This window comes from Microcaecilia unicolor, chromosome 5 (assembly GCF_901765095.1).
Source record: "Microcaecilia unicolor chromosome 5, aMicUni1.1, whole genome shotgun sequence".
In the NCBI taxonomy this organism is placed as follows: domain Eukaryota; kingdom Metazoa; phylum Chordata; class Amphibia; order Gymnophiona; family Siphonopidae; genus Microcaecilia; species Microcaecilia unicolor.
The window spans coordinates 83473006-83500566 of record NC_044035.1 but is presented as its reverse complement, the minus strand read 5'-3'; the positions used below and the strand labels follow the sequence as shown (position 1 = coordinate 83500566).

At 46.2% G+C, this 27561-nt stretch overlaps 1 protein-coding gene across 2 annotated transcripts in view; it reads left to right on the top strand.

Annotated features, from left to right (window-relative positions):
- Nucleotides 1–27561, top strand: part of KIF20B (kinesin family member 20B) — a 274317-nt gene that overhangs the window by 22859 nt on the left and 223897 nt on the right. The window contains exons 1-6 of one of the 2 annotated variants that reach the window (XM_030203052.1): nt 8870–8932; nt 9683–9840; nt 11429–11518; nt 11625–11741; nt 16123–16261; nt 24733–24917. In XM_030203052.1, coding sequence (XP_030058912.1) covers nt 9685–9840; nt 11429–11518; nt 11625–11741; nt 16123–16261; nt 24733–24917 — 687 coding nt within the window. In that variant the 5' untranslated portion in view covers nt 8870–8932; nt 9683–9684. Of the gene's footprint in view, nt 1–8869; nt 8933–9682; nt 9841–11428; nt 11519–11624; nt 11742–16122; nt 16262–24732; nt 24918–27561 lie in introns of those variants that run through there. The other variant, XM_030203051.1, reaches the window with a different exon arrangement.

Genomic DNA, 27561 nt, shown 5'->3' with positions numbered 1-27561 from the left:
AAAACGTGCTTTTTAGCGCTGCAATTCTGAGGCTTCCTTCTGTCTGTGCAGCGTGACCGGAGCTCTGGGACTCGGTCTGGTGAGGTAAGAGAGTCTTGTAGCTCTTCCGGGGAGGGCCCGCAATTGGGACGTTTTTGGCGCGAATCCACCATTTTGAATTTTCCGCCGTTTTCTGTGATGGCTGCGGAGGTTGTTAAGCGCTGTTCATGTGGTGGCAAGCGCAGATCTGCAGCGGGGCTCTAAATCTTGCTCTGCAGACATCAGGGCCAGCCCGAGCATGGCGAGCGATGTTTCTTCCCGCTCGGAGGAGCTGGCAGTGGGCGCCATCTTGGATGTGCCACATGGCTCGACCCCTGCAGGTGCGGAGGGGTCTGAGGCCGGAGAGGAGCCTCGGATGGGAGGCTACCAGAGGAGCTGCTTACCTCGGATTGGAACCGGGAGGCCAGGGTGAGCCTTTCTTCCCTGAGTTTGTGTTGCTTTTACATAAAGCGTTCATGTTAAAAAGAGCTCTGCCGCAGATGTCTGACTCTGCGTTGATACCTGGTTCCCCTCCGGTGGAGACTGGCCCGGGATTTCCATCGGGCGTTTTTCCCCCAAACAGCTGGCCGCAAGACAAAGCACAGAAGGGTCAATTCCCCTTCTGAAAGTGGCGCACCCCCCCCCCCCCCCCCCCCGTGGTCGGGCTGTTGGGATTCTGAGGGGTCTGGCAGGTCTTTGTGGTCCGAAGAGCCAGAAGAAGGTGTAGGATTGCCACTGGATCCAGATGATCCCACTGCGGTTAGGATTTTCCACAACGAGGAGCTGCCAGCGCTTATTTCTGATGCCTTGCAGGCCTTCTCTCTTGAAGATCCTGTGACGGGCGAAGCCTCCTCTGGTAATCCGAGGATGGCAAGTACTAAGAAGCCTGCTCGAGCCTTTCCTTTGCATGACTCCAACCAAGAGTTTATTTTGGCTCAATGGGCTGACCCTGAGGGGTCTTTGAAAGTTGCCAGGGCAATGGGGCACTTATACCCTCTCTGTGAGAAGAGCACTTGGCACGCTTGGCCGTGCCTAAAGTGGATGCCCTAGTCGCGGCTGTGACGAAGACTACCCTCCCAGTAGAGGGAGGGGTCGCCCTGAAGGACTTGCAGGACCGACGTCTGGAATCAGCAATGAAGCGGTCCTTTGAGATTTCAGGCCTAGCCTTACGGGCATCTGTGTGCAGTTGATATGCTGCTCGAGCCTGCCTCGCTTGGTTGCAGCAGGCAGTGGAACAGCCCGGGGATGGAGCGGAGCTCCTTGCGGAGGTGGCACCGTGGATGGAGTCAGCCTTGTCATTTTTGGCTGACGCCCTCTATGATCTGGTCAGAGCTTCGGCTAAACAGATGGCTGTGGCGGTGGCCACTCGCCACCTTATATGGCTACGGCATTGGGCGGCTGACATGGCCTCTAAGCAAAGGTTGGTGATGTTGCCCTTCCAGGGCCTTCTCCTATTTGGTGAGGAGTTGGAGAAAATTGTGAAGGGCCTGGGGGATGCTAAACCCCAGCGTTTACCTGAGGATAGGCCGCGGCCTTCTTCCAACGGTCAGGTGGTTCCCTTCTCTTCCAGACCTCGCTTCCATGAAGCTCGAAGGTACTGCCTGGGGTGTTCTGCTGGGTTTACTTCACGTGCCCGCTTTCAGCAGAGGAACTCTTCGCTCGGACAAACGTTCCGCGGCGGCCGGTCAAAGCCTGGAGTTCATGGACGACCCTCTCGATGGTGCACCGGCCACTCCTCGGTTCCTGCAGTTGGAGGACGTCTTTCCCTCTTTCTCGAGGAGTGGGTCAAGATTACCTCAGATCAGTGGGTTTTGAACCTGATCAGTGATGGCTACAGGTTAGAATTCAATGCCCCGGTGAGAGACGTGTTTGTCGAGTCCTGATGCGGCTCTGCCGTCAAACGGGCAGCGGTAGAGGAGACCTTGCAAGGTTTGTTGCACCTCAGGGCGGTGGTCCCTGTGCCTCCTGCCGAGCTCGGCTACAGCCGTTACTCCATTTAATTTGTGGTGCCACGAAAAGGAGGGTCTTTTTGGCCCATACTTAAAAAGTCAACATGTCACTAAGAGTGCGGCATTTTCGAATGGAAACCCTGCGCTCCGTCATTGCGGTGATACAGCCAGGAGAGTTTCTCACGGTTTCTTAGATGGGTGCTTTGGCTTCGTCCTCCCGTGCGGGCTCCTTGTCCGGCCTGGAACCTGGGGTTAGTTTTAAAGGCCCTTCAGTGTCCCTTCGAGCCGCTTAGGCGAGCTTTGGAGAAGGATGTGACCCTAAAGGCGGTCTATTTGGTGGCCATTACATCGGCAAGACGGGTGTCTGTGCTCCAGGCGCTGTCCTGTCGAGACCCATTTCTGCAATTCTCAGAGTCTGGAGTTAGGGTACGTACTGTGCCTTCCTTCCTGCCTAAGGTGGTTTCAGCGTTTCACCTAAACCAGCCTATTTTCCTGCCCTCCTTTTCTAGAGAGGAGTTTCCGGAATCTTTTGGGCAGTTGCACCTTCTAGATGGGCGAAGGGCTGTGTTGCAATATCTGCGCATGTCAAATGCTTTCAGGACCTCTGATCACCTTTTTGTTTTGTTGTCAGGTCCTCGCAGAGGGTCTCCAGCGTCTAAAGCTACTCTGGCTCGTGGGCCCAAGAAGCTAGTTTTTTTGCATATCCGCTGTCTGGCCGGCCTCCGCCTGAAGCCTTTAAGGCACATTCCACAAGAGTGATTTCCTCTTCTTGGGCTGAAACTTGAGCACTCTCTCTTCAAGAGATATGCAGTGCAGCGACATGGGCGTCTAAACTCTCATTTGCCCGACATTACAGGCTGGATGTGGCTGCCAGGAGGGATGCGCATTTTGGAGCACAAGTGCTGGCACGTGGTGTGGCCTGTTCCCACCCTATCTAGGGATTGCTTGGTAATTTTCTTTCCTTTAGTCATAGCAGATGAAACCATGAGCCCGCCCTGATTGATTTTGATTTAATGCTGTTTTGGGTTTAGTTTTTCCTGTAGATATGTTCCCTCATTGGGAGAAGTTGGAAAACAGTCTTCAGGATTTCTTTTCTGTTACAGGAGGTTGAGTTCGTCCCTCCTTTGAATTACTGCTCCTGTACTGGGGCATTCGTTCGCTGTGAGGAAAGTTCATGTTATTCTACTTTGCGGTGTAACACTGATTTGGAAGCTTCAAATACTGAGAGACAGATTGGGCTAGCTGGCCAAGAGGCACTATGGTTTTCAGTGCTCTCTATCTCCCCCTACTGGTAGGTGGACACAACCCATTTGTAATGGATTGATCTGCTATGACTAAAGGAAAGAAAATTACCAAGGTAACCTAATTTTCCCATCTCACCTGATTGAGTACAGAGCTTGGACTCTGCAGCTCCCCACCCCCCCCCCCCCCCCCAGTCTCGCTCCTTAGTTGCTACAGGGTGAGGCTTTGGCTTGGTCCCACAGGTTCATGCCTGCTCACCCTATGTGGATGTGTCCCCATGGGCTCCCTCTGCAGCTTCCAGGTGCTGAAACTTGTCTAGATTGCCCTGGTCAGCTCAAATTCGCCCATCCGTTGACAGACTGTTTTTTAGAGTCTCCCTGCAAGGCCGTTCTAAAGCAAGCAAGGTTGCTGGGGGGGGGGGGGAGCATATATGCACTGAATGCCTTTTCCACATTATTCAACATAGTCCACAGTTATAGAACAATAACATTTCTAAATTCTATTCTGCAAACTATTTTCAAGGTGGCCACAGGTGCGTGCCTACCACGGCCTTTTTTTTGGGGGGGGGGGGGGAAGGAGGAGGAGGAGGGGGTGGAAGCACTATTTCTTTACATTACTTTCAAATCATGTTATGACATCCACTAAGAGCAGGACATCAGGCAAGAATACCATGAAACCATATCCACCCTAGAAAGGGGGATACAGAAGTGAGGCATGTCATCTCATTCATCTCAGAGGAGGTTAGTTGGAAGTTACAACCACACTCATGGGAGGGTAGCTGAAACCTCAGGCCTTGATCTGGGACAGAGGTGTTATGACTTACTAGTTGCCTATTAGCCACATGGAAACTGATATTGTACAGGACATTAGCATTATTAAATACATTTATAAATGAGTACAAGTGCCCTGTTTATATTATGTCGAGCCCTGAGGCGCCATCGCACGCTCCTAATGAGATTGGGGCTGTCCCGCTGCATGCGCCGGAACCTTCGCCTCAGAGACTTCAGATCCCGATGTATGCCAAATCGTCTGTAAGATACAAGTTTGTACACCAGGAGTCGGGATGGCCCTTCTTGCCTTCTCAACATAAAATCATTTGGCAGCCACATTGTAGAGACACACAACACCAATGATTTTTTTTTTTTTTTGGGGGGGGGGGGGGGGACATGACATTGGTACAGGTGATGTCATTGAGGTGGACATGAGGACAGAGAGTACAGTTTGTGTGCAGTATTGTTGGGAAGTGAGAATGTTTTTCCTTTCTAGTACATTGATTCTATTAATGAATGTGGGTGTGCACCTACTGATTACCCTTGAATGCAGACTACAGTTAGTGCTTACATTGCTGAGGGAGCTCTTAAATGTGGTGCTACAGGAGGGGGACCTGATAACCCAGGAACGGGGGGGGGGGGGGGGGGGGGGGGGGAGGGGGGAAAAAAAGCAGTTACCTTTCCAGGATCTGTCGTATCTGTGTCCATGTTGTAATGGACACAGTCCTGGGGGGCAGGTGGTGGTGGTGCATGAAGAGCCTGCGCCGGTCTCAGGCAGAGTTGCACCAGGAGCAGACTCTCAATGATGCTGTAGTTTGGCTCACATCTGAGAGACATGTTTCTCAGTGAATAACCGTTGGAAAACGTGCATCGCCTTATATGGACGCCCATGCATGATGGACGTCCTTACATGAACAGTTCCATATATGGACGTCCATGACGTGCATGGACCGTCACGCGTGCGGGGCTTTATTTGGATGAGTACATGTTCATATGTGTGGAGCCTTATATAGATCATTATCAAGTGTGCGAACCTCTTTATATATATATATATATATATATATATATATATATATATATATATATATATATATATACACACAATAAAATATGTATGTTCCTTATATTTCCCATAGCTGCATGTTCCGCAAGTACAGTGCATGTAGTTGCGGACATCCACACAAGGGAATATAAGGAAAATTCCTGTTTAAAGTACAGTAACAAGGACGTGTTTCTCACAAAACTGCCGAAGGATGTCCCTCTTACAGGCCCGCTGTCCTTCGGCAGTTCTGTGAGAAACACATCCTTGTTACTGTACTTTATATTCTCAATGTTCCTTATATTTTCCCCGTACCTGGATATCCGCAACTACATGCACTGTACTTCCGGAACAACCAGGTACATCAAAGAAGTTCAAAGTATAGTAATATGGACATCTTTCTCGTAGAACCGCCAAAAGACGTCCCTGTTACAGGGCTGCCGTCCGGTGGGCCTAGTAAGATGGACGTCCTTCGGCAGTTCTGTGAGAAACACGTCCTTGTTACTGTAGTTTATACATTGAATGTTTTAAGGGCGTCTTTGCAGTATTTTTACTATACTTTGGGCGTTTTCAACTGTGATAATGGAATGTCTAAGGGCGTCCTTATTACTATACTTTGGACGTCCCTGATTTGGGCGTTTTCAACTGTGATAATGGAATGTCTAAGGAAGTCCATACTATTTTTCAATTATACGTCCCTGATTTTGGACGACTTCATGAGGGCGTCCTCATTCATACTTGGATGACCTTTCGAAAATGCCCCTCCACGTCAACCATCAGGGAGGCACCAGAAGCGCTCAGCTGGCGACAGAAGCCTCTATTCTCTGTCTTTGGGCGGAGAAGCATCTCTCTCTTGTCAGCGGCTCACATCGTGGGAATCCTGAATGTGCAGGCGGATTTCCTCAGCCAGAACCAGCTGGATTCGGGGGACTGGGATCTCTCCCAAGCAGCAGATCACGTCCCTTTGTGGGGTGCCTGTGATCGATCTGATTGCATGCTTCTCGAACGCCAAAGTGCCCCGATCCTTCAGCAGGGGCAGAGAGTTCAGCCCCGAGGGCGTGGATGCTGTACTTCAGCCGTGGCCAGAGGCACTTCTGTACGTTTTTTTTCTCCGTGGCCCATGATAGACCGAGTGATCGGCAGGATTACGTGACATCTGGGAGCGGTGATTCTAGTGGCCCCGGATTGGCCCCAGTGGCCTTGGTACGCGGATCTCATTCGTCTTCTAATAGACGATCCGTTGCCCTTGTCGAGCCACCACGATCTATTGGTTCAGGGTCCCATAGTTATAGAGAACCCCACCCCTTTGGGCTTATGGGTTGGCTCTTGAGGGCATGCCTCAGACGTAAAGGCTATCCCGAGAACATGATTGCTATGATGTTGCAGGTGCGCAAACGCTCCACTTCAGCCTATGCTGGTGACCCTTTGTCTCTTGGTGTTCGTTATCAGGGATTTTGGCGGTTGGCTCCGCTCGTGTCTATCTTAGCCTTCTTGCAAGAGGGCCTCGATAAGTGCAAGTTGCAGCCTTGGCGTGTTTTTGGGGCCGCCTCTTTGGTCGCTCTCTGGCTTCTCATCCAGACGTGATTCGTTTTCTCCGCTGCATCAACCATATTAGGCCACCTCGGGCTCCAGTGTTGCCCGAATGGAACTTGAAACCTGGTTCTGTGAGCAATGCAGTGCCCTCCTTTTGAGCCCTGAATAAAATGTCCTTGAAGGATCTTACTCTGAAGACGATTTTCCTGATGGCTATGGCATCCATTAGAAGGGTGTCAGAGCTCCAGGCTCTGTCGTGCAGGGATCCTTTTCTTCATTTTTCCAAATCAGGGGTTTCTATTCAGACAGTCCCTTCCTTTTTACCAAAGGTGGTGACTTGTTTTCATGTTAACCAGGCGGTGGTTTTACCAGCCTTCCGGCAAGAGGACTACCCTAGTGAATACCTTGCTAGTAGAGGGCTCTACGGCCTTTAAGAATGCACAGGATAGGAAGCTGGAGTCATCCCTCAAAATGGCTTTTGAGGTGGCAACCCTATCGCTTCAGGCTTGTATCTGTGGCTCTTATGCAGCCCGGGCGTGCCTTTTCTGAGTCCAGAAGGCGGCCTCGGCGGAAGAGGTGGTTCAGGTTCTACCTTCTATGGAGTCTGGCTTGGCTTACTTGGCTGATCTCCTCCTTTTTATGATCTTCTCTGGGCCTTGGCCAAGGGAGTGTTCTTGGTGGTGACTTCCCGTCGTTGGCTGTGGCTTCGGCACTGGGTGGCGGATATGGCCTCAAGTCCCATCTGGCTTGTTTGCCCTTTCGAGGGAAATCCCTATTCGGGGCCAAGCTGGACAAGATTGTGAAGGATCTGGTGGAGTCAAAGTGGCAGCGGTTGTTCAGCAAGCTCCTTTCTGAGCTGGGCAGCCCAGGTTGCATTTCCAGGAGGCCGAAAGCTACCAGCTGGTTTGTTATGCTTCTTTTCAGAAGGCCTGTTTTCAGCAGCCCTTTTGGGGTGAGAGGCGCTCTGGCGCCTCCTCCACTCTCACCCCAGCCGCTCAGGCGGCCCAATGATGGTTTCCTGGTCCATCTCCCTCCTATCGGAGGCCGTTGTCCCTCTTCTTGGGGAAGTGGGCCAGGGAATGGATTCTAGAGGTGATCCGAGGTGATTACAAGCTGGAGTTCATGTGTTCCCTTCCAGATTTATTCATGGAGTGGCCCTGCAAGGTGCCTGCCAAGGTGGCAGCTGTCTGAGGCACCCTGTTTTGGTTCGGCTTGGGGCAGTGCTTCCAGATCTGTTGGCGGAGTGCAGCCTTGGCTGTTATTCCATTTACTTCGTGGTACCCAGGAAGGGTGGAACCTTATATCCCGTGCTGAATCTCAAGTATGTCAACAAGGCGCTGTGGATCTGGCATTTTACTGTGGAAACTCTGCAGGCTGTGGTTACTGCTGTTCAGCAGGACAATTCCTGACTTCTCTGGATCTCAAGGAGGCTTATCTGCACATTTCCATTTGGCCTCCTCACCAGCATTTCCTTCACTTTGCGGTCTTGGGGCAGCACTTTCAATTCCAGGCGATGCACTTTTGGCCTGGCCATGGCTGTTTGGACTTTTTTTCCAAGGTCATGGTGGTGATGGCCTTCCTCTGGAAGGAGGGAGTCTGGGTGCACCCGTACCTGGATAACTAGGTGATCCGAGCTTCATTGTTCAAGATCCTGCAGGTGATGAACCGGGTGGTCGGTCTACTGCGTGCGTTTGTTTGGGTGGTTAATCTGGAGAAGTTGCCTCTGCCACTTCTGAGGGCACAGGCCACTTCCTTCGCCGAGTCTCTGGCATATTTCTTCAATGGATACTGACAATTGGTGACGTGGTCCTCGGTCCACAACTTTTTGAAGCATTATTTTTGGGATGTGGCACGCGGGGATGCTGCTTTTGGGTCTTCGGTTTTATCAGCTGGAGTTGCTGGGTCCTCTCCTACTTGAGGACTGCTTTGGTACATCCCACAAGACTCTTGATCTGTGGGACGCTATGGTAGGAAAAATTTGTTCTTACCTGGTAACTTTTTTTTTTTTTTTTTTTTTTTTCTATTAGTCCCAACAGATCAATCCAGAGGCCTGACCTTCTGTCTCTGGTTTACCTTTATGGGGTTTTCCTCACACCTCTGTCATTCGGTGGCTGTGGCTCCCTTTGTTTCTAGTTTCTAGGTTCACTGTTGGCATTTTGCCTTTGTTTTTGAGTTCGGCTTGAGTTGTCAGAGGCAGGAGAGTGCTTGATGCGAGTATTTGGTTCTTCACTGCTATGGTATCAACAATACTGAGATAGGGACTGTTGCACAGGATCATGTATAGCAGATCTCAAGACGTTCTCTCTTTCTCCTGGTAGGAGGACAGAACCCATAAGTCTTTGGATTGATCTGTTAGGACCAATGGAAAGAAAAATTATCAGGTAAGAACTAATTTTTCCTTAGGGAAGGGGGATGGGATTTGATGTAACCACAGAAAGGTGGTACAATCAAAGGTAATTATTTTGTACCTGGGGCAGTGCAGGTTTAACTGACTTGCCCAGAGTCACAAGGAGCCACAGATGGAAAGAAATAAAATACTTTTGTGCTGCTAGTCATTATTAAAATGCTTTTAATTGAAATGCAGCCCTAAATTGTATGTTTAGACCACATTTCAGAATGACAACCTGGATTATGTTTAAGAAAGGCATATTGATATTTTTGAATTGCAGAAACGCAATTTTAACTGCTTATAATTTAGATTTTATATTGCCTTTGTATTTAAAAATATTTTAATATAGTAAAAATGTTTTCATGTTTTAGAACAGAGGGCAATCTTTATATAAAGAAGGCCTCTTAAATGTCAGTACTATCACTAGCATGTTAACAGAAAGTTACAAGTTAGCCATATAATTCACTGCCAACAAAATATACATAAATTGTTTACCAGAATTGTCTGTTATTGTATACTTCTGCCTTTTCAAACTTTTGCTAACCCTATCAAACAAGTCCAACTGTTCCTCTGACAAAACTGTGATTAAATGAATTTTGTGCAGCTGGTTTTCTGTGTATACTTCCCATGATCTCTCAGGCGGCATAAAATTCAGTGGTGGGCTGCATGCTGCCCACCTCTGTTTTATCTTCTTTAGACAGACATGAAGTGTTTAAAATTGTGCTGTTTTCCTTATTTGCAGACATGGAGCCTCATGGAAATCAATTGGCACCTCTCAGACCATCGTACATGACTGGCACAGCGGACTGTTTAAGAACAGACCCAGTTCAGGTGGAAGATCTTCGGACCAACCTCTTAGAAGAGTTTTCCTTAGTATGCTTAAGTTCTGCCCCAAGTCAGGTAAGAAAACTACTTCTGTTTTAGTTCTTGGTAATTTACTACTGCTCAGTATAATATCAGCCTCAAAATGTAGAAGTAGCTGCTATCACACGACTTCTGGGTGCTGTATTTCCAGGAGGGTTTTAGCTCTTTATCTTAGCCTGTCCTTTTTTTTTTTTTTTCCTGCTCTCTTTTAAGGAAGGGGATTGCAAGACGAATTTTTGCTTGCTCCATTACATTGATGTTTTGGGTCTCGCTTTCAAAGCACTTAGACTTAAGAGTTCCATAGGTGCAACTTTATAAGTCTGCTTTGAAAATACGCCTTTATCTTCCCCTCAATCATCTCTTCTCCAGGATGAAGAGCCCTAACCTCTTTAGCCTTTTCTCATAGGTAGTTGATCCATCCCCATTACTAGTTTGGTTGCCTTCATCTGTTTGTTTTAAAAACTAAAAAAAGTCAGCAGTGTGTATTTTTTATATACAGAAAGTAGTCTCATTGATTTGAGGTTTTGAGATTCTGTGTTACATGTATACTTATATGTGTACTTATATATTAAAAAAACAAAAAACCCAAAAAGAGACTTGTCTTTTGCAAAGTTGCCGCAAAGAAGCTACAGAAATCATTTAGTTAATGAAGCAGTGTACATTTTATATCTGCTTAGAAGCTGATGTAAATTGTTTACAGCATGCTTAATATACTGCTTAATGGGGTGAACGCTCAAAGCAGTCTATAGACTAAAACACACAGAATAGGAAAGGAACTCCATTGATTTTACGAGAACAGAGAAGGACTGATGGTTATAGCAGTGTGCTGCATCTCTGCTGCAAGGGAGGGTGGGGGGGGGGGGGGGGGAAGCAGAGTGGGTAAGTCATGGCTCTGCCCATAACCCACCCTTAAAAGCACCTACGCTAGAGTTTTGTACTTGTAAGTAGGGTTATTTTATAAGCATTTTTTTAAGGAAAAAAAACTATAGTATTTTTCATCAAAGAAACTATATATTCATCAATTACAACCATTACTACTACTAGTTACTTTGTAGCGCTACTAGATGTACACAGTGGATCCTTCTAGGAATTATTGGCATACAGGGTACATATTTAAAAAGCATGAGCATGTTGCATTTACAAGTCTACTGTGGTTTCTCTGGCAGATAGCACAAATGGGAATGGTGTGGAACCATATGTTGCTTTATATGTGTTGTATACATTGAAACTCCATGGGCATATTTCACTCATAACTTATGCTTTTAATTGAGTTTGGTTGGAAGTTCTAGAAACTAAACGCATGCTTTTTGGTTTGGTTTTCGCTGAAGAAATACTGTGCAAATCACTTTGCTATTTTCGAGTAAAAGGTGGACATATAAAGGAGCTCATTTTCAAAGCACTTAGACTTAAAGTTCCATAAATTTCATTGTAAGTCTAAGTGCTTTGAAAATATGCTCCATAGTACAATAAACCATAGCTGTGTTGCTTAAAATTGCCTTCCTCAGCATTCAGCACCTGACTGCATCAACTCAAACTTTCAATTATACTGTTGGCAAATATCTATTGAGTTGAGTAATAATTCTTGTTAATTCTTTCCATTTTGTTTCCTCTATGCATCTTAAAGAGGAACAGTGTGGAAGGCAGAGAACCTCTTCAAGTTTATGTCCGAGTTAAACCATTTAGTGCTGTGGAAATCGAGCAAAATGAGTCTCGGGTATGTAAAAGCTTCATTTGGGATATGGATTTATGACAATGCTTTGTGGTGTGTGTGTTTTTTTTGTGTTCACACTTAATGAAACTTTCTATTTTAACACTTTTAGGACTGTATAACTATTCAAGACAACTCCAGTATTTTGCTGAAAGCCCCAAGGAACTCAATGGATCGACTGAGTGAAAAAGACTGTACACAGTTGGCACAGAAGTTTACATTTTCACGTGTAAGAAATACATCGTATATAAAATAATATCCTTTTGTGTTTTTTAAGGCATTAGAACACAAACGTAATTTGTATGAATATTAATCTCAAACGTTTCTAGTCCATGCACTCCCAGGTTAGGTCCAAACTTATTACTGAAAGAAGCTAGTAATAACACTGGGAAAATTATAGTAAGTAAAATGTTCTCAGGATCAGCTCAACCATTCTGCACAAATTGGTTGTTATCTGTTCTACTAGCAGCTGGCGATAGAGAAAAGATGAATTCTACCAGTGACATCGGGGCCGCTGAGGGGGAGTGGCAGGGGGGAAAAATTCCCTGGGCCCAGGCCTCCAAGGGGGGCCAGGCGCCACAGTCCCCTGTCTCGCCCCCCGCCCTCGGCTCCGTCGACCGTCCGCCACCGGGCCCCCTTCATTCAAATCGGCAGCGCCGTGGCCTCACCTCCCTGTGAAAGCGCAAGATCGCCTACCTTCGGGCCTTCCCTTCCTCTGTCCCGCCCTTGTCTGATGTAATTTCCTGTTTCCGCGAGGGTGAGACACAGGGAAGGAAAGCCCGAAGGGTGGCGATCTTGTGCTTTCACAGGGAGGTAAGGCCGTGGCGCTGCCAATGCAGGGGGCCCGGTGGCGGACGGTCGACGGAGCCGCGGACATGTGAGACCGGGGACTGTGGCGCCGGGCGACCTGAGTGGTGATTGGGGGTGGGGCGGCAGCAGGGGGGCCTGGCCCAGTCTCTCGGTGGCCCTGAGTGACCTCACCGGTATAAGTTGTGGTGCCCTCTGGAAGACTCCAGTATTTTTCTCTCTCCAGCAGGTGGTAGGCTGCTGTTTGGTGCCTCTTGAGTCCCTGGTCTGTCTCCCTGCTTTTCTGGTCATGGCCGTGTAGTGTGGTTAAACCTAAGGGCTGCTCCTAGGCTTGCGGATTTGTGCAGTGCTTAATCGAGCATGTATGTGTATTGATAGTGCTACTGGTTGCAGCTTTAGGCTCTGTCCCCTGGGATCTTGCCTGGGGGTGTGGGTTCCCCTGCAATCCCAGGCTCCGTTTGGGTTTTCTTTTTGGAGTCTGCCATCTTTTCCCTGTGTTAGGGACACAGAACTGAATTGCAGCTCCTGCTGCAGCTTTAAGACCTTAATAAAAAAAAAAAAAAAAAAAGTAGCACAGATCTTAATTGAGGAAATTTCTTTTAGTTGAGGGTGAGGGATTTTCCTAATTTACACCCCTGGGGGGGGGGGGGGGGGTATCAGGGCTGCTTGGACTTGAGGCTGAGGGAATTCCCTGAAGCTCAGCAGGCCTCTGCCCTCCCCCCCAAATTTCCGTGGCACTTAGGGTCCTGCTGGTTCTGTGTGTCCTGATTGTGATGGGCTGTTTCTGACTTGGAAATGACCCAATGTCTGATGAGAACCGTGGCCATTTTAGCGTCACAGGTTTCTCTTGCTGCTGTTTTAATGGAGCAGGAACTGGTTTGCTCTGCCTCTGGGGTTGGGGAGGTGGGGGGCTGTGGTTTCCTACCCCCTTTGTCCATCTGATGGGGGGGGACCCTATGGGGCCTCAAGTTGTGTGTTTTTTAGCTCCAGAGCTTGGCTTAGATGGTCAAGCAGGCCCTGATGGCAGACGGTGGGGCCTTGTCTTCTCTGGGGACCCCACATTGGGGCCGCTTTGGGGACCAAATGGCGCAGGGTGGAAGGCGTGCTTCTGGAGGTGCCGGTGTCTTTGGGGGGTTTGGAGGTTTCTGATGCGAGGGCCCCTGATGTTGGGGGGGGGGGGGGGGGAGGTTCAGAGGTTTCTGACCCCTCTGGATTCTGATGCGAGGGTCTGTAGAGAGGAGTTGTCTTGTCTTATTGAGATTACTACTTCTCTTGTTACGGTGCTGGAGGGGATAGCTGAGGCCCCTCCCCCCAGTCATTTTTCCTTATGCAAGGCTCTTATCCGCATGATGATGGACTGGGAAGTTCTGACTGGCCCTCTTCGTGGTGCCTAGTTGCTAGATCAGGTTTATACCTTTGCTCTGGAGGTCGGCGTCCTTATTATGGCAGTCAGTAAGGTGACTGCGGTCCCTTTTCAGGGTGGTTCTGCCCTCAAGATATGAAAGTGGAGCAGTAGCTTCGCTTTGTGTTTTCCGTAGGGGCGTCCAGGCAGCTATGTTGCATGAGCCATGTTGGGGTGGTTGCAGCAGTTCCCAGAGTCCTCAGAGATGATTTGTTTGGAGTCTGGCTTTTTGATGGATGATCTTTAGGATCTGGTGTGCCTTGCTTCCCGCTCTTGTCGTTGCTTTGGTGGTGGGGCGCCGGTGGCTGTGGCTCCACCACTGGAAGGCAGATGCAGTCTCCAAGAAGTTGTTGAGCCAGTTGTCCTTTAGGGTGCGCTTGCTTTTTGGCAAGGACTTCGAGAACTTTGTGAAGGACATAGTGGAGGCGTGTCCTCTGACTCCCCTGCTCTTTGCCAGAAGGGGACATAACACACAGCAGCTTCAAAGGAGAAGGTTGTTTTCGATCCGTTCGGTGTTAGAGCAGGGCTTCTCTTGTTATCCTTGCAGGTCCGGTGCTACCTACTCCTCTTCAACTAGCGTGGTGTGTTGGCCCTTTCAGATGTCCCAGTGTGGGGGCAGGCTGTTCCTCTTCTGGGACGAGTGAGCCCTCATCACTTTGGATCAGTGGGTCCTGGAGGTGAGAGGGGGGATACTCCTTGGAGTTTGTCCGTCCAGTTCCCAAAGCTTTCATGGCCTCCCCCTGTGGCTCCACCCTAAAGCTGCAAGCAGTCAGGCTCACTCTTCAACACCTTTGTGCTTTTAGGGTAGTGGAGCTTGTGGTGCTGGCAGAGAACGGTCACAGGCAATATTCCATCTATTTTTTTTTTTTTTTTTTAGTCCCCAAAGAAAAGGGGCTCCTTCTGGCATATTCTGGACCTCAGAGGTGAACGCTTGCATGGGGGTTCAGCACTTTTATATGGAGACGTCATCGCATTGGTTCGGCCAGGGGAGTTTTTAACTTTCCTGGACCTTGCGGAAGCTTACCTGCATATCCCTATTGTGGATTTCCACAGGATGTATTTATGCTTGTGTGCAGGGACAGAGTTTTCGGTTCCAAGCTTTGCATTTTGGCCCGACTATGGCACCAGTTCAGGGGTTTTTCCAGTGCAGGGGAGAAGAGATGATGATGCCATCTGATATTACCTGTGCTGCTTTTCTTTTTCTTGTGCAGAATTATGTACAGCAGAATTGTGTTTACATTGGTGCAGAATTAATACAGGTAAAATAGGTGACTGATCATTTTGATATTCAACTAATAAGCCTGTGCATCAGTTAATCAAACATACTACATTTAGCAGTGAAGAAATCTTTGCTTTTTCCTCTTTGTAGTTTTACTAGTTCAGAGACCCATCCTTATCTAGCACATATATTTTCTATCGAATAACAGAATGCCATTTTCCTTCAATCTAGCCACCTGCTTTTATTTATCCCACTGCCTTTGTCTTACTCATGCTATCTACCTGTATGTCTCAACTGCAATGTCTCTTCTGCCGCTTCTTAAGTTGGTTCATTTGCACTTTGCTGACACTATTGTATTTATGTTCATATGAATTTGCTAATATGCTTCTATATACAGTACTAATACAGTATTATATTGCCTTTCTATTTTTAATGTGCCTATTCTCATGTTTATCTTGCTGTTCTAGTTATGCATGATGGCATTTGGACATTTTATTATAATTGGAATATTACCAGAATGTAAGGTGCATATGTCAAGCTTCATGGTGAATCTGTTCATAAAGACAATATCAAAAAATTATGAACATGTAAGACATCACCAAGGAAAGTAACCTGGAAAAGAATCGGTCAAATTTTAAATTTCTATGTATGTTTTTATAAAATCTTTTATACTGCATTTCCATAAAAACATGCAGTGCAATTTACAACATTAAGACAAGTCAAAAACAAGACCATACAAACCAATTATGAGATGCTGGTGCTCTCTGAGAATTCTGTTTTACTTCCTGGCAGTATCCTGTTGAGTACAGACTCTTCTATACATGAGTCTTTCATTGCACACACATTCTTTTGGATGATAAGGAAGATAGCAGTAGAACAGGGTATCCATGTATAGATCAGTTTAAGTCTACTCTGTCCATAGCTTCAAATGATGTACAAAATCATAATCAACATTTTTTTTTTTAAATGCATACTGTTCACAGAACAGTAGCAGTTCATAAGTAAAACAATTATTCAGAGAACTCAAATCCTCTCTTCAGAGAAAGCTAGGTGGAACATAAATGTCTTCAGAAGATGGCTACATTTTAAATAGAATATTTTTGTAAAATATTTGTTTTGATTATATTTTGACAATTGGTATGTTCAGTTTTCAGATGGCTTCTTTTGTTAACTCTCATTTAGGTGTTTGGACCAGAAACAACACAGGCAGAATTTTTTGAAGGTACTGTGAGAGAGTCTGTAAAAGAATTTTTGGAGGGGCAGAATCGTCTCATTTTCACCTATGGTGTTACAAATGCTGGAAAGACCTATACATTCCAAGGTACGTCTCCTTTGCTTAGAACTTATTCCTATGGGATTGATGGAAGACAAAGAGTGAGACTAAGGAGCCTAATTAATTTAAACATGCAAATTGCTTTAATACACATGCAGTCTTCATAACACTGCTTACTCTTAGTTGTCCTGTTGGCAAGAGAAGACCTGTCTCGCTTTGAGACATTGGGAGCCCTTCAGTTCATGACTTGAAATATTAGAAAAAATATAGAAAATGATGGCAGATAAAAGCCATATGGCTTTTATCTACTCTGCCTATCCACACCAACTACTAAGCTCTACGATTGTTTTCTTTCCATCAGAGATCCTCTGGACTTGGTGGTGGCTCAGGACTCCCAAGCTTGGGCACTAAAACCTACCTCTCTGGTTTGCCTTTCACAGCAGTGGAACATTTTTTATTTATTTATGCATTCTTGTATCCCACTGTTATCCAAAAACAAGTTTTTGCTTCATTCCTGCTGCTGTACTGTTATGACGGCGGTAATTCCAGCTTTGCAGCATTTTTAGAAGAAAACGGCGTAGTGGCGAAAGTGAAGGGAAATTTTTCTGATGCTGTTTTCAAGCATTGATCGTAACAGGGCTGATGCCGTGTCTTGGAATCAAGGCTGAGAGTGGCAGATGCTGGAGGAATGGGAAGGGAGACAATGAGAAATATTGTGGGAGATGGAGAAGTAAGGTCATAAGCAGTGGCATAGGGTTGGATGCTGGGTATAGGATGAGGAAATGTGGTGATAATGGAGAAGGAAGTAGATGGGTGGATCTTGGGGAAGTGGAGAAAGAAACATAAGGGCAGACACTGATGACATAGGGATACCTGAGAGCAGGGATTCAGACTGGGTAGGAGCCCAGAAGACAAACTCTAAGACTGGCTGGGTATTCAGGCTATAAGTTCAAATTTGTAGCTGAGTGGGATTCTGCATGAGTGAGGACACAGGGACTGGGTAAGGTGGGGATTAGGTGGGGGCATAGTGGGGACTAAGAAATTGATAAGGGATTAGGAAGATAATGGGGACTAAGTGAATGAATGGGTGAGGGATATGAATAAAGTTTGAGGGTGAGTGCAAAAAGGTGGGGAGGAGAGACAGTTTTGATGGACTTTGAAAGGGTTGGGGGGGGGGGGGGGCGGCAGTTGAAAGGGGCAGAGGATTATGGAGAAGGTGAGAGAGAAATGAAGGGGCCGGGTCTTTGAAGGAGGTGAGAGGGTGGAAATGGAATGTGAAAGGAGAAATGGGAGCTTGGATAACAAGTTAAAGGACAATTTTACAATGAAGTACTCACAAGTATAAACCCTTTTGTGCACATTAGTGTAGACAAAAGGCAAGGGGGGAGTATGTATGACTGAGGCGTGGGTGTGGCTCCTAGTTATGTGCATAACTGACAGCAGTGATTATATATGTGTGTGTGTGTGTGTATATATATATATATATATATATATATATATATATATATATATATATATATATATATATATATATAAACACTCCCAGTATTCTCTTCCTCCCTTATATCTCCTGATGTTGAGAGCCTTGAGGTAGATCTACATACCAAGGAGGCAATGTATGCACATAAATGTCCTGAACATTCATTGTGTATAGCCTGAAAACCTGACTGGCTAGGGTTTCCCCAGGACATATATACTAGGAGTGTGTGTGTGTGTGTGTATATAAGTTTTCTGTGCTACAGAAGAATGATCCTTTTTGGTTAAAAAGAAGCTAAAAGGATTGGCTGTAAATGTTAGAACTTTAAATCAAGCACGGACGTTGTCTAAAAATACCATCTTGGAAACATAGACCAGAAGCATTCCACATATTTACAAAAGTGTAAAGAATGGCAAACAGCCAGCACGGTTAGGTGAAGTGAAAGAGGTTATCAGAGCCAAAAGAACATCCTCCAAAAAATGGAAAAAGGACCCGAATGAAGAAAATAAGAAGGAACACGAGCATTGGCAAGTTTAGATGTAAAGGATTGATAAAGAAGGCTAAAAGACAATATGAAGAGAAACTTATTACTGTGAGGTTTTGCCTCTGCAGCAACTTTTTCAAGTATATCAAGCAGTTAGCCTGTGAGGGAATCTATAGGACTGTTGGATTATGAAGGAGCAAAAGTGCCACTCGGCAAGAATAAGACCATAGCAGAGAGACTGAATTCTTTGCTTCAGTCTTTATGGAAGAAGATCTACTTGTACCAGAAATAGTTTTCAAGGCTGATGTAGAGGAACTGAAAGATCTCAATGAACTTGGAAGACATACTTAGCCAAATCAACATAAGTACATAAGTACATAAGTAGTGCCATACTGGGAAAGACCAAAGGTCCATCTAGCCCAGCATCCTGTCACCGACAGTGGCCAATCCAGGTCAAGGGCACCTGGCACGCTCCCCAAACGTAAAAACATTCCAGACAAGTTGTACCTAAAAATGAGGAATTTTTCCAGTCCATTTAATAGCGGTCTATGGACTTGTCCTTTAGGAATCTATCTAACCCCTTTTTAAACTCCGTCAAGCTAACCGCCCGTACCACGTTCTCCGGCAATGAATTCCAGAGTCTAATTACACGTTGGGTGAAGAAAAATTTTCTCCGATTCGTTTTAAATTTGAAGAATAGTAAGTCACCTGGACCAGATGGAGTTGAACGAACCATTCGACCGTTGGCTTTGAATTAAAATCCTCAGTGGCCTGCATCATTTGTTCTAGCCTGCACCCCTTATTCCTAACTTCCATTGTGGTCAGATGGATGATTTCACCTAGAAATGGGAGTTGAACGAACCTTTAGACCGTTGGCTTTGAATTAAAATTCTCAGTGGCCTGCACCCTCTGTTCTGGCCTGCAGCTTAAAATCCAATCCTGCAACCTATACTCCTTTGTTCCAGCATCCAGCCTTTCTTGCCTGAACTCTGTGACTGTTAGCTAACTGTCTAGCTATCTGTCTACTATTGGCTATTCTACTACTGCATATGCATTACCCTGAATTGTATTATTGGCTATTACCTCTAATGCCTATACCATCTCCCTCCTAATCGCTCTGAGCCTATCTGAACACCTCCACCCCTTCAGCTTATTCTGAGCATTTCTGTACCATAATGTGCTATTATGGCTCCTGTACACCTGCTCTTCTTGGCACTATCCCTTCCCAATCTGTTTCTCCTCATGAAACCACTTTCCACCGTAGGAATACATTGTCTTCCCTCTGTATTCATCACCTCTCTATCCCTCTCCTCACCTTCTTTTTTTTATTTTTTATTTTCCAACCCCTTCATAGCTCTCAACCTTCAACACTTCCTTCCTTCCATTCACCCCTCGCCTTTTTACCTAAATACATCTCGCCTTCGTCGCTGTCATCATACCTCTTCTACTCTCCTCCGTACTCTCCTACTCCTCCTGCTCTCTGGTGACATTAATCCCAATCCTGGTCCCCCACATCAGCCCTCATCCTATTCGTGCAGGCCTTACTATGATACCTCCAATCTTATTTCTATTCCTCTCCACCCCCTTCTTCTCTGCCCTTCTCTTGTGCTCTATGGAATGCCCGCTCTGTCTGCAACAAACTCTCCTACATCCATGATTTCTTTATCTCTCATACCCTTCATCTGCTTGCCCTAACTGAAACCTGGATTTACCCTGAAGACTCTGCTTCAGTTGCGGTCCTATGTCATGGAGGTTCTCTTTTCCCATACTCGTCGCTCAGTTGGCCGCAGAGGCGGCGTCAGGCTACTACTACTCACCCCAGGGCCGTGCCAACACGGTAAGCGGGGTAAGCATGGCAGGGGGCGCCTCCCTCTGGGGGGGGGGGGGGGGGTGCCACCGCACCATGCTCACCTCGCCCTCCCGCTCCCATTATTCAACTGCCCGCACTCTTCTCCCCCCCCCCCCCAACATCCCTTTTCTTTTTTTTTTCTTTTTAAATTTACCTCCGTGGCGGTCCAGCAGCGTCAGTGAAGGAGGCGGCGCTCCCGACGTCTCTAGCCTTCCCTTCGCTGTGTTCCGCCTTATGATGTCATAAGTAATGCCATACTGGGAGAAGACCAAGGGTCCATCGAGCCCACCTGTTCCACTCCACTCATTATTTTATATATCTCTATCATGTCTCCCCTCAGCCGTCTCTTCTCCAAGCTGAATAGCCCTAGCCTCCTTAATCTTTCTTCATAGGGAAGTCGTCCCTAGTTGGGCTGTTTTTTTTTTTTTTTTTTGTACTTGAGCACTGGTCCTGGTGTCCTTTTGTTAAACTGAAGCACAGATGTTAAAAACATGTATAAAAAGCCTCAAACACTAACATCACCAGGGATGTAATATTTCCCAGAAGTTTTTGGCTGACACGCTTGAGTAGGCCCTGAAGCCTCAGTTAGGCTAAATTTCAGGTTAGGCCCTGACAAGCCCAAGATAATGTTGACAAGAATCGGCATGGATTCAGCCAAGGGAAGTCTTGCCTCGCCAGTTTCCTTCATTTCTTGAATGCATGAATAAACTTGTCAATAAAGGTGATCCTGTAGATGTATTGTAGTCTTTTAAAGAACCATCTTTTTAACATAGTAACATAGTAGATGACGGCAGAAAAAGACCTGCACGGTCCATCCAGTCTGCCCAACAAGATAACTCGTATGTGCTACTTTTTGTGTATACCCTACTTTGATTTGTACCTGTGCTCTTCAGGGCACAGACCGTATAAGTCTGCCCAGCACTATTCCCGCCTCCCACCACCGGCTCTGGCACAGACCGTATAAGTCTGCCCAGCACTATCCCTGCCTCCCAATCACCAGTCCCACTTCCCACCACCGGCTCTGGCACAGACCGTATAAGTCTGCCCTGCCTCCCGATCTTGACTAAGCTCCTGAGGATCCATTCTGCACAGGATTCTTTTATGCTTATCCCATGCATGTTTGAATTCCGTTACCGTTTTCATTTCCACCACCTCCCGCAGAGGGCATTCCAAGCATCCACTACTCTCTCCGTGAAAAAATACTTCCTGACATTTTTCTTGAGTCTGCCCCCCTTCAATCTCATTTCATGTCCTCTCGTTCTACCACCTTCTCCTCTCCGGAAAAGGGTCGTTTGCGGATTAATACCTTTCAAATATTTGAACGTCTGTATCATATCACCCCTGTTTCTCCTTTCCTCCAGAGTATACATGTTTAGTTCAGCAATGTCCTTTAATACATAGAAGTCCAAACATCCAGACTGCCTGAGAATTTGGACCCCTAAAAATAGTGATAGCTGGAACGCCTGAGAATCCTGACAAATTGCTTCACACCTCCCTCCCACCACACATGGTCTGGCATCTCTGTAGAAGTGAACGCCCCTTTAAATGTGGTTTATCGCCTACTGAACCCAGGAAGGAGCATGGCATTGGGGTTTGTGTAGCTGCATCTTATTCTCACATTCTGTCCCTCATGGTCTGACATTTCTCTCTCTCTCCCCTGTTCCCTCACCCAGTTTTTGACATCTCTTCTGTCCCCCTTTCCTACACAGGTCCAGCATATCTTCCTCACTTTTCCTTTGTGCCTTCGGTCTATGAAACTTGCGTTCTTTGCCGGTGCCTGCAACAAAAACATGCTACCTGTCCTGACCCAGATCCTTCCCTTGGCAGTGTTCCGCCCCTCTGACTTAGCTTCCAGTTTACGCATGGTCAGGATTCTGCTGAGGGAAGGATCTGGGTCGCCCCAGACAGTGTTACCTCTGCTGGTACCAGTGAAGAATGCAGGTTTCATGGACAGAGGACAAAGAATAACAGGATCCATGGCGGTAAAGAAAAGAAGAGGCATGCTACGTTGTAAAGAGCAAAAAAAAGTTGCTTTATGTTCTCGCCCCTCAACACACCTGGGTGCTAGTAGTGACACACTAGTTGAGAACCACTGTACTAAAGAGATCAGCATTGCATAATAGTTGCCAATCAAAAGGCATTTTAGGTATTTTAATTGGAAATCGTGCTGTCAGGAGGGCAGGGGAGGGAATGTCAAAGCAGAAAAAATTCTGTATTGCTATCGTTTGTATTCCTGATATATCTAACTTATGAACAAGATTATAAGTTTTGTTTGCAATTTGGTACTAACTTTTAGTAACACCACAGACCAGAAGATGGCCTCCTTTCCTTTACAAGCTATCTAGGACCTAAAAGAATTTAGTTCAGGAGAAACTGTCATAATTTTCATTAAAAGTATTGTTACATGCCAGTTCTAAATTCAAATTTTCTAATTTAGCTGCACAACAGTCTGATTTTTATTTTTTTCTTATAGGCCCAGAATAGGAGAAAAGCTTTTATTTATTTATTTAAGGTCATTTATACCCCACCTTTTGTCGCAGTTTTGCAGCCCCAAAGCAGCTTACAATGAACTCATAAATTGATTATAAGGAGAGTTGGAATGGAGAGAGGAAGGGAGGGAGGAAATACAATCTGAAAACAAATTAAAAGTAGGCAGAGAAAGGAAAGCAAAAGAGGAGAAAGGGAACAAGTCTGAAATTAGATCTTGACTCGCTGAGTCTCGGTAAGGCAGGTGAAGAGGATAGCGAGCCGAGAGGGTGGCAACAGAAGCCCCACCACTCCAACGATCCCATCACACGCCAGGGCCTGCAGGGCCGCTCTCCTTAGTCCCCAGACGCCGAAACTGCCGCACTGATCAGTTGGCAAGATGGAGGTTGCCGGCGGAGAACAGCTGACCTGCGTCGAGTCGGGACACCTCCGACGAAACACGAAGACAGTCGTAGAGGAGAAGCAGCGCTGGAAAACTCTCTTAGGCGGCGAGGCTCCGGTAGAGATCAGCTGAGATGAGGAGACTACCGACCAACTACAAAGGCGACGAAGGTGGACATCGCAGGGAAGGCCCGCCATGCAGGGAAGTCAAAGGCCATGCAGACTCGGCTGTTGGAGAGGTAGGTGCTGGAGAGCCATCGCAGCAAGAAAGGCAGGCATTTCTTCCTAGGTTGCAGGGGTGAACACCGAGGACCATCCATAGGTTCTGACTGTGCGGCAGTGGAAGCCGGCAATTTTAGCAGGGATCAGCTGCGAGGAAAGTCAGCGATTTCAGCAAGGGCTGTAGTGGAAGCCAGAAAGCTGCCGACAATAGTCACGGGCCGATCAGGTGGGCCATGACTCCGTGCAGCCAAGCGCCGTTTCATCAACCAGGATGGGTCGAATCGTGGCTTGGTGATGGGCCGCAGGAAACAGACCGCGGAGACGGTAGAAAATGCAATGTCGGCTGGCCGTCTGACGAAAACTACCCACTAGGTTTCCCGAGACTACACAGAGCAGGACTGCTTGGCGAGAAACAGGTCAGGTCGCAAATAAGCACCGGTTGAGTATTGATGTGTCCGGGGTAGACCTTTAAACGTCCTACTTAGTGGCGGCCATTTTACAGTAAATCAGGTCTGAACTGGATAATAGCATTAAGGTGGACTTGATGAGGTTTTCATATTTGTGCAGTTTGACATAGAAGCATATTTTCAAAGCATTTAGATTTACAAAGTTCCATATTAGCCTATGGAACTTTGTAAGTCTTAAGTGCTTTGAAATTGAGATCCTTAGTGCAAGTGTCACTTTGCTGATTTGCTGTGCACAAGCAAACTGAAATATTGAAGGGCTTATTTCCAAAACCCTCTAAGTCCATATGAGTTGCTGTTTGGCTTAGAGGGTTTTGGAAATAAGCTGGTGTGGGGTATACATGATGTGGTTAGCTAGGTGCTTTGCTGTCCTTATGCTGCCTGGAGTCAGAATGGTTCTGCGCAATGCCACTGGTCATCCTGGGGAGAGATCTCGCTGGTCTGAGAGGCCTGGAAAGGGGTTTGGGTCAAATCCTGCCTTCCCTGACCCCTAATATTTTCTGGTTTACAAAGGATGATGAGCCTTTGCCTTTATGCATTTCCATGAGCTCAGGGGAAATGTGTGTCATCAGCAAAGATATTAGGAGTTATTCTAGATAGTTTTCTTTTTGATAAAACATTTGTACAATTTTTTTTTTTTTGTTCTTTGGAAACTCGGAGCAATTTGCACAAAGAGACTTTTGCGTTCTCTCAACAATTTCTTAACTCAAATGGACTGTTATGCTATTTATTCTGTGCTGATCATCAAAAATTTTAAGTGATTACAATTATTGCAAAACATGGCAACTAAATTGATATTTAAACAAAATTTTCTCATGTGACTCCTTTATCGGTCTGCATGTATTGGCTTCTTCTTTGCACTTGTCTGTTAACCTTTCCTTGCCTGAATTTACAAGAGTGTAGGGTTTGAGCTCACAAATGTCAAATAGTTTAATCTTGGCAGCATCTAGTGGAGAATTTTAATAAATATATACGTACACACACACTGCCACCACTTATCTTATTTGCTAATGGAGTACCGTGACTTAAACATTTTTTTGCTACACACTTGTGCTTGATAAAAGAAGTGTTGAGCTGCCTGTTAGGTAAGTGGAGCCACTATTTATATGTCAGTTATTCAGAAACTTACCTCCATACATTGCTTTTGTCTTTTAGGCACACCAAATGATGTAGGTATTTTGCCAAGGTCAATGAATATGCTGTTTGATAGTATTCAAGGCAGACTATATTCAAGGATGGATCTGAAACCTCAGAGATGCAGGGACTACATAAGATTAACAGATGATCAAGTGAAAAATGAAATTGAGGCTAAAAATGCCATACTTCGTCAAATGAAAGAGGTATGTAAGTTCTAGTGAAAAAAGGATGTGAAATGTTCTATTTTTCTAAAATGTAGCCTACTAGGCTAAACTTACCAAATTCAACCAGTTAAATTTTGTGGGACTCTATTTTTTATTTTGTTCATTGGGATTTATTAACCCCCTTATGAAGAGGTTCCCCAAGGCTGTGTACAGGTACAGTTCCTTAATTTTAACAGTATAATAATATAGCCAAATATAAGCCTAAATACAATCGATAAGTAGCTGAGGTTCTATCTGAGATGGAGCCCTGCATTTCAAAATGCCTTTTTTTCTCATCACCTGAATTGCAGGAAGTGATCTCGCTGGGCATTCCATCAGTTACTAGCGGCAGGGGTTTGTAGCACAGGCCCTGTACATATTGGAAATTTCTCTAACAAGGGAAAAACAATCCACGGTGTTTTAGTGCTTGTTCAATGATTATTCCCTTGTATTAAAAAACGGGGGGGGGGGGGGGGGGGCAGTTTTAAGCTTATGCCTTTTATATTTGGGTATTTCCCTGTCCTCAGTGCACTTACAGTGTAAGTTTGTACCTGAGGCAATGGAGAGTGAAGTATCTTGCTCTAGATCACAAAGAACAGCAGTGGAAATTGAATGCTGTGTTCTCTAGTTCTCAGACTATTGCTCCAACCCAGAGGTTCTCAACCCAGTCCTCGGGATACACTAAGCCCAAGAATATGCATGACAAGTTGCTTGTACTCCCTCCACTGTATGCAAACCAATCAGGTTTTCAGGATACTCACAATGAATATGCAAGGGAGATTTGCATACAGTGGAAGGAGTACATTCAACTTTCTTATGCGTATTCTTGTGGATATGTTTGGTTGAGAACCCCTGCTCTAAAAACTAGGCAGCTACTCCATTCCAACGTATCCCAAAGCAATGTATGCAGTCCAATTTAAATTATATAATGCTATAACATAATATGCATTCATCCTTATCCCTCCAGGCCAGTCCATACATGTGGATATATATTCTGTCAGCAGACTGAGCACTACTGACTTGATGCTATCACTCTTTCAGTTGTTCTCAACCAGTATTTCGGGACACACTTGTGTGTCCCAAGAAATTATGACAAGAGAGCAAGCTCTTGCTTTCCTTACTGGGGACAGCAGAGCAGGCCAGGGAATGTGGTACTTGAAATCCACATAACTGGTACTTTCTGCTTCACCATTACCCACAATGCCCACTGCTGCCACCAGTCCCAACTGGAAATGTTGGAAGTCTGCTCTTCCCCACCCAGTGGTTACCATCTTTCTTTGCATTATTTTCAGCAATAATGAATTCATATATTTCTTTTTTTTATTCAAGAAAAACATTCAAACATATATACATGGAGATAACTAATCTTTTCGATGGACTATAGTAAACCCCCAGAACTCCTTTCCCTCCCTCCCTCCCCCACCCCCCCCCCACACTTTTTTGATTACATTGTCCAACAGGGCTTTAGCTAAAACTTCAACAAGCGGCTTCTAGCAGCTGGAGTCAGGGTATGCAAGAGAGGACTCCAAATGTGCTGGAAACACACTCCAGGCCTTGATTTAAAGTCCACGATTCCCATCCTTTCAACCCGCAATAGCGCTATCATGCGAGCACGCCACTGGGAGATTGTTGGGTAATGGTAAGATAGCCACTTGACAGTATCACTTGCTTGGCAACTACAATAGCTTTATGTACAAATGCAGTAAAACCAGATGGTATTGGATGGACAAGAACAGGATGACCCAGCAACAGGCCAGAATCATATTTCCATTCTGTCTTCCATAAACTGGAAACTTCCCTATCATCAAGCCGATCAATCCATAGACTGGTGGGTTGTGTCCATCTACCAGCAGGTGGAGATAGAGAGCAATCTTTTGCCTCCCTATATGTGGTCATGTGCTGCTGGAAATTCCCCAGTATGTTCTCTATCTCAGCAGGTGTGTGGTCACACAGCAGCAGCTGTGGCTAGGTCTCCAAGCCTAATTGTTTAGGTTTTGTTGAGTACCTGGGGTTGAGGGCTCTTCTTGAGCAAGTGCAAACCTGGTGGTGCCAGGTCCCTCCTTTTCTCTCCCCTCCCACTGGCCTTGTTAAACGAGAAAAAAAAAAATTTTTTTTTTTTAAACGTTCAAAAAGGACGTCCATTTGCAGCTGCTCACTGGAACAAGTCGTCGCTGCTCGGAGCAAGAAGCAGGTAATTTTTACCTTTTACTAGCGGGCAGGGGATTCCCCGAACGCTCTCCATGTGGCTATGGCCTCGGATGGCAAGGGCGCGAAAAGACGCTCCCTGGAATGCGTTCGCGCGCCTAACGGGGAAGCGGGGGGATCGAAGGTAGTCGCCCTTTTTGGGCGCCCTTTCGGAACCGGGAGAGTTCACATGTTTTTCCTCCGGCGCGGTGGCCTTTCCCGCCTTAGGTGCCCATCCTCCGCTGGCCGCCCTCCCGGTCGTGACCGGCCACGTGGCTCGTTCGGCTTCTTCTTGGGCCACACTTGAGATGGGAGACGTTAACAGCTTGGTCGCCCTTGAATCGGGCGACAGTAAGAAGTCGGCAAAATTAAAACGCCCTTCTTCCCGCGCGGCTCCTTCTCGGAGTTTCGCGCCGGACGCCATTTTGGACGCGCAACACGCCTCTCCCCCGCTACTGGG